The sequence below is a fragment of the Oxyura jamaicensis genome, chromosome 1 (assembly GCF_011077185.1).
Source record: "Oxyura jamaicensis isolate SHBP4307 breed ruddy duck chromosome 1, BPBGC_Ojam_1.0, whole genome shotgun sequence".
Lineage (NCBI taxonomy): Eukaryota > Metazoa > Chordata > Aves > Anseriformes > Anatidae > Oxyura > Oxyura jamaicensis.
The window spans coordinates 5,939,384-5,952,101 of record NC_048893.1 but is presented as its reverse complement, the minus strand read 5'-3'; the positions used below and the strand labels follow the sequence as shown (position 1 = coordinate 5,952,101).

The window sequence follows — 12,718 nt, the reverse complement described above, 5'->3', positions numbered from 1 at the left end:
ATAGTGTTTTAATGTATATATATACCACTATATATAGCTATATATATATAAAGGACTCCTACACCTTCTTCATAGCTATGTGGCAATGCTATGTGAAGATGTTGCAGCATCAGAGCAGAGCAAACACAGGCACTGAGGCTGCTGGTAATTCCAGTAGCCCTTGACTGAAAATGACAGAGAGTTGCCTGGTGCCAGGTACAAGCTATCGTGCCCAAAGGACCTGTGGCTACAAATTTTTGCAGTTGGGTGTCACATGAAAAAACATGGGGGACTAGCTGTCTGTGGAAGTCAATTAGGCTAAACCCCACCTCAATTTAGACATCTCTTTCTTGGCTTTGATCCGTAGCTGAACTCTCATTGCTATTCTTTGCCCCAAGCCTCTCCCTTTTGATGTTCCCCTCGGCACAGCTCCACTCACCTGCAGAATGTACTTGTGCTCAGCTTTCATATTCTTTATATTCTCCTTCAGTAGTGCCAGAAGGGCACCAGGTTGCTCTCTGGGTACAAACCATCTCAGCTGTCACTCAGAAATCCTAGAATCAATTGATTTTCTTTCCATTAAAAATACAAGATCCATCACAATAGAAACTGTATTCAATGGACTTGCCCATAAAGCTCTAAGAGATTTTTTTGGGGGTCTCTCTTTTAAGAGCATAGGATTTATGTCTATAACATAAATTACACTTACACAGCCTCTGTCAGGAAAATTAGGCAGTTAAAAAATTACTCCAGAAACACCTGAACGTACCCAAGAGCAGAAGCCTCCCTTCAGCCTACAGTACATCTATGTCCTGTGTCAGCATGCTTTTGAAAACCCTGCTTGTTTTTTTTTTTAATCTCATTTCTTGGTGCATCCTATCCCTTCTATATATACACCATCCAGCTTCCTAAAAAAAAAAAATCTATGAATCAAGTCTTGGGCATGATACATTTCCCTTGTTCTAATTTATTCCTCTTATGCCCCAGTACCTGAGTAATATGGCCAACAGGAGCCAGACCATTTTTCTGTCCTATGTGTGTTTTTATCTAAGCATCTTCCCATGGTGCATCGAGCAACTCAGCTAAGGTGTCGCATTTTATTTGCTTCCATGTTCTCTCCCTGCAGAAGGACGTGCATATGCAGCAGCCCTCTAGTAGATGGGTTTATGCGTTTGTTTTGTTGGGTTTTAATGTTTGGGAGGATTTTGTGTTGGGAAGGAGAGCTTGTTTGCTTTGCAATATTCAGGTTGCTATGTAATTATGCTAGGGAAGGTGTATCAAAACAGGGTGGCTTGGACTCAGAGGGGGTGGTGTTTTTGTGGCAATTATCAACCCAAGGAGAAACTCAATGGTGTCAGATTTTCCCTTCAAAAATATTCTGTCTCTTGAACAAATTAACTACACCCCTAAAGCAGGAAATCCCATTAAGGCAGAGGTGTGAGACTCACAATGATCCCAGAGCTTTAGATAGTCTTTTAGATATCTCATGCCCCACCTTCAAAATGTCCTCAAGTAAAAGATGAAGCCTTTTAATTTGTTCAAGTACTCTGTAAAAAAAACTAAGGAGGGAGCACAAAACAAGATTAACATGTTCCCAGTGTCTTCTGCCACTGACAGCACACACCAAGCACTCCGCGCTGTGCCTGAAATTTCCAAAGCACTCCAAGCACTGTGCCTGAAATTTCCAAAACGCTGCAGGCCTCATGGATAGGTATATTGTAGTAATTTGCTTAAGCTGAGAGGCAGCAGAACATAAGAGTGAACAGTGGAAGGAAATCTCCAAGCCTACTCCAAATAATAGTGAAGGGATGCTCCAACAGGCTCTCTCAACCACAGATGAGTTTGATTACAAGCTCTGCCTTCCCTAGGAGATTCCTGTGTGGCTGCACATTCTCCAAGGACTCTTCTCTCCCCACCCAGCCTCCCTATAGATCATTTTGGGGGATTTCTATTTCGTTTGGCTTTTTCAGCAGGTTTTCATCAAAAAGTTTCCCTCTTTTGAGCCTCTACCCAACATGGAGGGAATGGTGGTAATAGCTAGTGAGTCTGGTTTTGATGCTTGACTCCGCTTTGGGCTATGCTGCATAGAAGTGGCAAAAAATGCTGGAAAAAGATCAATGATGCAAAGCAACCCTTGGGAAATGCCACCACCAGAGACCACCACGGGCCCTGAAGCAATCCCATGTTGCCCCAAGAGCAGCCTGGTCTTCTCCAATGCTTTAAAGCCCTGGGAAAACCTCAGTTGCTCTGAGCATCCATGATACAACACGGCAATAACACACCCATGCTGTTACCAACAACATAGGCACAGCACTCTGCATCTTCAAAGCCTTCTACAAACCTTAACTAGTAAAAACTAATTATTTGTGATGCCCCTGGGTGACTCACAAAGAAATAAATACATTCTGAAGAAGCTGCTGCTGACAGAAGCTGAAAGAAGCAAGACGACCCTTTGCATAAGGCTGGAGTTAAGATTCAGGCGCAGCTCTGCGTTTTACAGCTGACACACTGCCTCGTCTTCAACAAAGATGTGTTAGCTTTTTTGTCTTATTTATTTAAATTTCAAGTTCTTCTGGGTAGGAGCTGTCTTTCACTCTGTTGCTTGTAGAATTCATAGCACAACAGAGCCTAGTCTCTGTAGAGGCCAACAAAAGTCATATAAATAAATTTAAAAAAAAAAAATACAAAAAGTATTTACACCCTTCATATTTCACTTGCTAGTGTCCAAATCTAAAAAACACACTGTATTTTCACATTTTGCAAATCTTTCCAACCAAGCGTGAGTGGCTACGTGAGTTTATGTTGCACTACCCACAAAAACCCAGGCATTTCTGCAACCCTGATGTATCTGGTGGGAGATGGGCAACCACATTCCTCAAATGCACGTGCCATCAGGTCAGGGGGAAGGTTTTAAACACGCTGCTCAGCTAAAACATGTCAACATCACAGAACCACTCTGCAGCACTGGATGATACTGAATCATCATCTTAACGATGATCATGCCTGAGAAACAGAATCACAGAATCACAGAATAGTCTAGGTTGGAAGACACCTCCAAGATCACCGAGTCCAACCTCTGACCTAACACTAACAAGTCCTCCACTAAACCATATCCCTAAGCTCTACATCTAAACGTCTTTTAAAGACCTCGAGGGATGGTGACTCAACCACTTCCCTGGGCAGCCCACTGCAATGCCTAACAACCCTTTTGGTAAAGAAGTTCTTTCTAATATCCAGCCCTTGGTTTGAAGCTCCTGGGAAGACCTGCAAACCTTCACACCCCACTGCTGGTAATCAGAGGATGTAATTCTTCTTACATGTGAAGTCTGAACCGCCACATCGACCCTCAAAAAAAGAGACACAGAGGTTAAATGTTCTCAGACATTAGACTTTCCTCTTCTGACCTTGCTCCACTCCTGCCAGCTATGGATGAAGCTTCTAGGTCTTGTATTCTGAAACATGCATCTGATGTAATCCCCAAATTTCTGTCACTCAGGCTTGAAAAACCCACCTTCAAATAGTCAGCCTAAATCAGGAAGAGCATTAGGAGCAGAATGCGTGGCAAGCAAGTGTGCACATGCAAAGGGTCTGGGGGAGAGGTGCCTTGCCCTGTTGCTGCCAATGGTAAATGCTCGCCTTTATTTGCATTGTTAAAAGAACCTCCCTTTGGTCCTTCCTGGAAACCAGAACATGACTGAAACTGTTTAATTTAGTTCAGTTTTGTAATGTATGAACATCCAAACAAAAATCAAAATACAGCTGAGCCAGCCTGTTTTCTCTCACTCATCTCTTCCCCTTTCGACCCTTGAAAAAGGTATTTTAGGAACTATCTTTGTGGCTATGTAGTCCTCTTGTCCAAAGCACTTGGTGTTTTTAAATCTAGCATATTAAATTGCCCAGGAAAAGAGCAAGCAAAATCAGTGATCTATTGTTACAGAGGTTCTACAGCCCTGTGCTCAGCTGTTCTGCACACAGAGCAAATCCAAGAGAGCTTCCCAGTAGCTTTCTCTTAGCACAGTCAGTGTTAAATTAATTAATTAACTAATTAGGAAAAAAAAAAATCAGTGTTTTAATTCAGCCAAAAGAAAATCTGCTAAAAAGTATTATTTTAATTTAACCTCATACAATCTGTTTGGTGAGTAATTCTGGCACAAGGCTCAATACACAGCTTTCAACATAAAAACAGCAGTGAAGGGCCTTGAAAAGTTTATTAACAATCTGTTATTTATGTGTTTTTTTTTTAAAGTGATTGACACAACATTCAGAGGAAAATTACAGGAACTGCCAAGTCAGAGAATACAAAAGCATATCAGTGCTAAGATTTGACAGAAAGGTTTAAGGAACAGTATGATTTCTATAAAAGATAAATATTCTGATTGCTGAGCTATTTGTCATTCCAGAACAGCCCGATCACACACACACAAGTTTGCAAATTATTGTTATTGTTGTTAATTATTATTTACAGAAAGCCACTGCAATACAAGGTGGCTTGAATTCCAACGAAAAATGACAGATGGATGCCCCAAGGAACTTTTTCTCCCTCCTTTCACTCATTACCTGTTTACTAACAGCACCTTTTTAGTTCCAACTTGTTTTCATGCTATCTAAAATGACTAGAAAATTAGGTCCTATTAAGTAATCATGAACATAAACTGTGACTCACCAGTTAAGTGAATACCATTACTGGCAATAAATTCAGAATCCTATTATAAATGTTTGTTATTGTCAGACAAGCCAAAACAATACAACTTTATTCAATATAAATTGCATCTTTGGATGCATGAAAGGATTAAATAACTCCAACCAATATTCTGCACATAGTACACAGAATCATGTGCAAGGGGCAGCAGAAATAATTGAGGTCAGTCACAGAGGAAGAGAGAAAAAGAAAGAGAAAGGAAGGAAAAAAATGGATAAGGAGGTATTTCAGCTCCCATGTGAAAGCAGATGGAGGGTGAAGGAAGCAGACAGGCTTCTCCAGATGGCAGGAGCTGCAGAGAAGAAGGCTCTCACACCCACCGTGTTGTGACTGTGATGGGAAGAATAGACTTTTGGTTCAAGGATTACTATGGGACTCCAAAGAGCTGGGTTCAGCTCCACACACTCCAGCAGGTCTCCAATCCCTCTCAAACACTCCATCCCAGCCCAAACATCAACGCAGCAAACTGGCTGTCCTCAAAATGATGTATTTTCTTGAAACCCTCTGGCTATTGAGGATTTTGGAATCTTATTTTTAGTCAACAAAAGAAAATTGACCTTTATGCTACCCTGTTGTTCCAAATAAGCAGTGTCCAAAATGCACCTGTGAAGCACACTTGGAGAGCTGTGAAAATCACCAGTGGCTGCGGACTTTTTCCCAGTCCTCTCGCTCAGCCTTTAAATCAGTTGGCCATCTTACTTTCCTTTTTTTTTCCCATTTCAGTTCCAGCTGAACACTCAAACCTGCTATTTTCTATAATGCTTCAAGGGAGACCAACAATCTACATCATAAGATACTACAATTCACACTGCAAATACCGGGACAAGTAATTTTTAAGCCTGCAGGAACACTGGATAATAAAACTACATCACATGATAGCAGTGAGGATTCCTTAGTTTAAAACAAATATGTCACCCTAAAGGAGTCATCTCAGTATTTTTCTCGTTTCTCTACCTTCTCTACAAGCCAAAATATCTTAGTTGTTTCACAGCATTCAGTTAAACATTCGTATCTATATCTGGATCTCCGCTTTTTCTCCTCCTCCCAGAGATGCTGGAGAGGTGCTGGAGGTACCACACACCTCTCATTATCCCTAATCCCATGGTTTTGATGGTAGGCTTCCCAGAGCCACAGATTTTAAGGTCAAAAAGACTGTGAAATGTCCTCCCCTATAACCATGGGCAAGCGGCTTTTGTCTGGTGATTTCTGCACAAAACCTGAGAGCTTTCAGATGGCAAAAGGACTTCTCCCAGCAGCTCCTCCTGGAGCAGAAGAGAACCACTTGCCTTCATAATTTGTCCCAGTGGTTGATCAGCCTTCCTACTGGAAACACAAGCCTTAACCTCAGCCCTTTGGAACCCTGTATTTTCTCCCTTCAAGATATTTTTCACTGTGAAATGTTTCCTTAATTTAATTAAAAACCAGACAAATTCTGAACAGAAGTGGATGAAACAGTCTGACATAGTCACTGCTGCCTCACCGGGGAGCCGTAAGAGAGAGGCAGAAATTACTCGCAATGTGAGCACAAACATGGAAAGCAGACACTCTTCAGTCTTCACAGCCAGAGAAAGCCCAAATATCAAGATTTTCAAGAATATAAATAAAAGCATTTCTTTAAGTCTTGAGAATCCCCAAAATCAAAAGGGAAAAACAACTGGGTAACTCACACGATGCCTGAAGTTAATGAGCTATCCAGTATGATTTGTTGTATTGAATATGACAAGTGGTTGATTACAATAACTGGTGGTTTTGGCACCCGGCTGATGAGAAGGGAAGGTCTTTGAATAGAGGCAACCAGATCTTGAACCTAATGGCACCTCCCAGCACCTCCTCTCTTCACAGGATCTCAAACAGCTGGAGAACCTTTGCCAGGACCCGTCTTTACCACAAGCACATTCTTGCACTCATCTTCTGCAAATCCCCAGTGGCAGACAAGGCTGAATGCTTGGCCTGAGTTGGGCACAATGTCATCTCCATCAGCCTTGTCCCCCGTGAGGGTCTGAGCAGCCAAGAGCAGAAGGGAGCATGAGGCAGAGCTGCTCAGGACAAGCCTGGGTGTCAGCATGAGACTGGGGTGGACATGACGAAGGACATGAGAGGACAAAAACACTGAAGACAGAGCACAAGAGTTTGGGACAATGTGTGAGAAGGAAAATAGATGTGAGGGCAGATGTGACTGTATCTCACATCGCAAACAAGCACCCTACGGGTGCATAAAAGTGTCGTGCAGAGCACCAGGAGCCCATCGGGTGATGTAAGACTATGGAAGAGACACAGGACGTGGAGGAACCAAAAATTACAATAGATCCTCTAAGAAAAACAGAACCGCCTATAGTTTTCTCTGTACTATATTTTTTAAAAGTACTGGAGACATCATTGCAGTGCACTTGTCTTCCCACCCAGCCACTAGTATGTTGTGGCTACATCTTTGCAACTCCCTACGTTATAATTACGAAGCTGTAAGGAGTCTACTGTGGCAGTTTTACGGACAACACAAATATTTCCACAGATACTAAGCCTGAGCCTTTCTAAATTAGATAACTTCATCATAACTCGAATGTCAATAAGGCCTAATGACAGATATCTTAGAAATGCCAGCCTGATCCGATTAGATGGACCGAATGATCAGGGCTTTCCTCTGTTCAGCTGGCGGATAGCATTGTATAACATTACTTCTCAAAACATCAAAATCTTAGTTTCAAAATGCTTTAGATATAATATCAGTTAAACGTGGAGAGAAAATAATATTTTGGTGACCTCTGATCAGATTCCTGCTATTGTGAAACTTCACGTCTCCCAGGGACAGAAATTCCCCTCTCCAGGCAGGCTTGTGAATTGAGCAGAGCTAGAATAGGTGAATTCGTGGAAATTTAAGAAGATAAGCAGCTAATCAGATCCTCTTCTTTCTTCAAGCCTACCTGTTTCAACTTGGAAAAGACTCAAATTTGCAACTGCTGAGCACCTGGCCCGCCACTGTGATTTTATTTTATCCTTGATTTGCTTTGTGTTTTCCTTCCTAGCTACTTTCTCGGGATCTGTAACCTCAGTTTCAATTCTCAGAAGTGACCAGGTCCAGTTTCCTGCACCAAAGCTGCTAATGCAGAGCACGATTCACTGCTGTGCTGCCGTAGTTATAAGTGGACCTGCATCACAAAGCCGGAGCAGCCCTAGGGTGAATCAGGACCACAGCTCCCATGGCCACAAAATTCAAGCACAAAACAGAAAGCCCAAGTTTGGAGGCTAAGAGGAATTGTATGTAAAGACCACAGAACTGAACCGCATTTTATCAGCGTATTGCCCACATTTCTTTTGTTATATTTTCATGAGTAATATGACCAAAATAGTTTGTTGATACCCTGATACCCAAGAGAATGCAATTGCAAACCTAAGATCACACATGCTTAGGGACTGTGTAAATACAGAACAAAAAAGAGTCTCATGTCTTCAGTTTCTCAACTTTCCCACCCCACCCCCCTTCAATTTTCTGCTTCCTTCCCCTTTTTCCTTCCACCTCTGCTTATACTGCCCTTCCCCGACATCTGCCTTAAATCCTTTCCTCCATCCCTCTTCCCACTTCCACAGTCACCAGGGAAGCTGAGATGTAAAACCAAAATTCTCTTTATGAGGGAAAATAAAACAAAAAATGTGCCTGTGGGAGGCTGCAGCCATTCCCGGGGTTCAGTACCACCTGAGCTAGGCGCATCACTGAGAAATCCTACTGCCACCAGCACCGAGCAGAGCAAACAGCAGGGACCTTAGCCACCGAAGGAAGCATTTCTTTGGGTGTAAAAGGTCACTTTCCTACTTCTGGAGGTGGTGTCCAATTCAGGATGCTTATTTCATTATCAATATGATTGGACATGACTTACAGGGACATGTAAATAATTAATTCCTGCCATAGTGCTACTCTGGAAAAGAGCTGGGTACTCATTAGAGGTTCCTTGAAGCACAAATGCTATCGTGATTAACTGAGTTATGATCTTTTTAATAATTCCAGCAATTTCATCTCTCCACATGCTAAAGACCTGGTAAAAAACTATAATTCAAATGAAAGATTCCTTTCAGAGAGAAAATCATTAATAGAGTACACACAAGGATTAAACATTCACAAATCCATGCACTTCACGTAATGTTTTTAAGATTTCCCTGACTTTATTCCCTGATTTAGGGTTCTTTATCTTTTTATTTTACTGTAGCTAATTTGATCAGAGTGAGTTAAGACAGCTGCAGAGATTAGAGGAAAAAGGGCTGCTTCTCTGCTAAAGGTGCTGAGAGGGAAGGCAGCAGGGCAATGCAAAACACAGCCACGACCCTAATCCAGCACACCTCAGCCAAGACTCCGGGTTCTTCACTCCGAGCCCCAGCCGTGCTAGAGAAAAATCTATTAACTGATGAGATCGACTGATGCATGTCCAACACAGTTCAGCATTACACTGCAGGAGGGATCAAAGCAGATTTTATCCCTGCTCCTAAATAAAGCTAGAAGAAAGCTTTTTGGTCCAGATGCTCTAAAGGTATTTAGACTTTTGCTTAATTCCTCTTTATTTTTTTTCCTATCAATAACTCTGAATGTGTCCTAGGGTTTGTGCTCCCGTGTATCTGCTGCTGGGGTCAGTGAACAGACCTTGGCTGGCCTCAGTGGGAACTGAAGAAATCCTTTAATGATTTGCACAGTAATGGCCTCAATTTCTGACAAGTTTTACAGCAGATCCAAAACTCACATCCACATCTCCTTAATCTGCCTGGTCTGCCCTCCGTGACTCGGGAGCACACAGCCAGGAGGCAACTGAGGTGCAGGCTGGTAAATGCACCTACACCCAGAAATAATGTCCCTGTGTATGGGAAAAAAGAACAGCTCTGTTTCCTATAGACAGGCACGGGCTTGCGATGCAGTTAATTTAATTCTCTGAAATTTCTATACTGTGTTAGGTCATGTTTTAAAGCCTTACAGCTTGCCCTCTCATCTCAAAGGCCTTGCTGCGATGATGTTTAAGAGTGTGAGGCACTAAATGGTCATGGTGAATGGATTTCATTTGCAACAGCCATCCTAATGTGCACAACGATGAACGCTACCTACTCTGTGCACATCGCAATGTGCACAGCAAAACTCTACCTACCTTGGGACCTACGGCTGCTCCTGTCAACTCCAGTGGGATACCCACCAAGTCCACGGCTTTCATTCTCTCTGGACCTCTCTAAAGGTGCAAGTTGACCCTCGCAGATGCTTCATACACCACAGGTGGGAAGATAACACGGGACTGTGTGATGGAAATCACAGAAAACCGTCCTGCTGCTCCCATGAATCTCCTGGCATTCGGACTTGCCTTCCCCACACACTTCTGCTCAGGAAGGTGCTGAAGGTGACAGGCAGGGACACGACCCTCAGGGACACCTCACCTTGCATCTTCAGAGCCCTGGGCAGACACGAATGTCACCATCTGGGCAGTGTTTCCACACCATGCTCATCCCCACAAGGGTGCGTGACCCCCCTCCACATCAAGCACTCAGCCCGCTTCTCACTCGCACTTGGTATGTAGGAAATGAGCAGAAGCAGAAATACTCCGTTTGTAGAGAGCCCTCCCTTGGAAGCAGAAAGAAACTGAAATATTACGGCCGAAACTTGTTCAGCCGTGTTTTGGAAGTGGCACGCAAAGCACGAAACGTGCTGTTTGGGCTCAGCGATGCTTTGCTTAGAGATGTGCTCAAAGTTGAATTTGCACCAGGAGGGGACATGGCAATAAAGCACCCGTCCCGTACAACCCAGCGTTCACGTCCTCACCCACCCACACGGCAGCACGCACCCTGCCCTTCCCCAGCAACCGCGGCTCTCTGCCTCTACAACATCCGATGAGCGAAAATTTCTCTCAACAGAAATAAAACTCCCCGCTCAGCCAAAAAAGCATCAGCCTGCACCCTGCTCCCTTCCACCATCTGCGCATGTTTATTCTGAGCCTTCCGAAAAAAAAAAAAAAAAAAAAGAAAGAAAAAAAAAAGAAAAAGCTAACGTTTTACTAATCTTTATGCCCCGCCACTATAAATAACAGAAATAAAGCCCAACAACAGTTAAGCATCGTAGCTAAAACACATCCAATCCACTCCGATTATTTCTGCTCGTCTGTCCACGAATAGATGCAGCCATCGGCTTTAGGGGACAGCATGCAAGTCAGACCGCATTTATTTACAGTGGCACCGTCAAGAAAAAGCCTTTCCCCATCTCCCCATCCTATTAACATTTTAAACCGAGGGGGGGTGTCTTTTTTTCTTTATTTTTTTCCTTTCTTTTTTTCTTTTTCCTTTTTCATCTTTTTCCTTTTTCTATTTTTTCTTTTTTTCTTTCCTTTTTCTTTTTTTCTTTTTCTTTTTTTGTTTTCTTTTCTCTTTTTCTTTTCTCTTTCTTTTCTCTTTTTCTTTTTCTTTTTCTTTTCTCTTTTTGTTGTTCTTTTTTTTTTTTTTCAATATATTTTTGGGGGGGTAGCCCAGCCGCCTGCCCCGCAGCCAGCCTCATCCCTCACCTCCTACCAACCCCCCGGTGCCGTTTGTCCCGGGATCCCCAAACCTCCCCGGCTCGGTGCCGTGCGGGATGCTCAGAGCCACCCCGGCGGCAGCCCCCCGCGCAATTCCCCCCCGCGCAAATCCCGCGCAGCGCAGGGACGGCGCCTCCCGCCCCGCTCCGCTCCCCGCCACCTACGTCCCCAGCGTCTCCTTGAACTCGAAGATCTTCTTGATGTCCTCCGCCTGCTTCTTCCAGGAGCCGCCGCCGTCCCCGTTCTCCCGGGCCATGGCCGCTCCGCGCAGCCCCGCGCACCCCGCAGATGCCGGGCGGCACCGAGCCGCCTGCGGCTTTTGCTTTCTCTTCTGAGAAAGCAGCGGCTGCTGCTGCTGCCTCTGCCGGCTCTTCCTCCTCCTCCTCCTCCTTCTTCTCCTCCTCCTTCTCCCCTTCCTCCTCCTCCTCCTCCTCCTCCTCACACTTCCTGCCCGCCGCCGCTTTTATTTCCTCCGCGCTCCGGCGGGCTCCACGAGTGCCACTTTTCCTGGGCTATTTCCTCCCAACTTTCTCTGCCCCCCCCCCCCCCCCTTCCCCTCGTCCTCCCCCCTCCTCGCCCCTCCCCGTGCCACCCCCGGGGCTGCCCCGTGTCCCCCCCCTCTCCTTCCGCACCCTCAGGGACACTTTGGTCCCCCCACCCCGGGAGGAAAAGTCCCCCTTTTTTTTTTTCTTTTTCTTTTTTTTTTCTTTTTTTTGAGGGAGGTCACTGATTTCCCCCCCCCTCCCTACCCCCCCGCTGTCCCCAAGCAAGGCGTGCGGGGGCCCCTTTGGATGCTCCGAGCCTCCCGGGCGCGGTGCGGCTGTGCGCGGTTGTTATGGCAATGGGAGGAGGAGGAAGAAGAGAAGCAGTGGGAGGAGGAGGAAGAAGAGGAGGAGGAAGAAGAGGAGGAGGAGGAGAAGGCAGCCCCGCCGCTGCTCTGCCGCCTGGCGCTGCCCCTCCTGACTGAATGACTGGAGATAATTCGCATTGCACCAAAACCGCGCACGTCAAACGGGAGGGGAGGGAAAGCAAAGAGAAAAAAAAAAAAAAAAAAAAAAAAAAAGGAAAGCAGGGGGAAAAAAATTAAAAGCCACACCGCAGGCGGCCGGGCGGGGTGGTCCGAAGCCGCGCGGGGGATGCGCGGGTTTTGCGCAGGGTTTGCGGTGCCCACCGTGAGCGCAGCCGCTCCGTGGGGGCCAAAAGTGGCCCCCAGCCCCTTGCGCACCCCGCAGCGGGGGCGAGGAGCAGGATGCGCCCCCGGTGACACGGCAGAAATCCGCGCTGTCCCCGTGGGTAGGAGGTTTCTAGCTAATGTTTTGCAAATGGGTAAAGCGGAAAAAAAAAAAAAAAAAAAAAAAAAAAAAAAAAAAAAAAGTGGATATCGGATATCTCCTCCAAGTTGGGAACTAAAGAAGCAGGTGCGGACCCACGGGTGTTTTTGGGGGCGGCTCAAACCCTTGGTCATCAAATGAGGCGGCTGAAAATGAGCCGTGACACGACTAAATAGCATCGACTC

The 12,718-nt window shown here is 45.0% G+C and overlaps 1 protein-coding gene and 1 long non-coding RNA gene across 5 annotated transcripts in view; both read right to left on the bottom strand.

Moving 5' to 3' along the window:
- The window catches only part of CAMK1D (calcium/calmodulin dependent protein kinase ID), a 217,690-nt gene extending 205,944 nt beyond the window's left edge, over window positions 1–11,746 (bottom strand). For all 4 annotated transcript variants that reach the window (XM_035317413.1, XM_035317419.1, XM_035317399.1 and 1 more), the window contains exon 1: window positions 11,367–11,746. In XM_035317413.1, coding sequence (XP_035173304.1) covers window positions 11,367–11,458 — 92 coding nt within the window. In that variant the 5' untranslated portion in view covers window positions 11,459–11,746. The remainder of the gene's footprint in view (window positions 1–11,366) is intronic.
- LOC118161787 lies at window positions 9,223–11,357 on the bottom strand. The gene is made up of 2 exons (XR_004748168.1): window positions 9,787–11,357; window positions 9,223–9,756 (listed from the first exon to the last, which is right to left on the bottom strand). It is a non-coding gene; the product is annotated as an uncharacterized LOC118161787 (long non-coding RNA).
- Window positions 11,747–12,718: the final 972 nt, after the last annotated feature.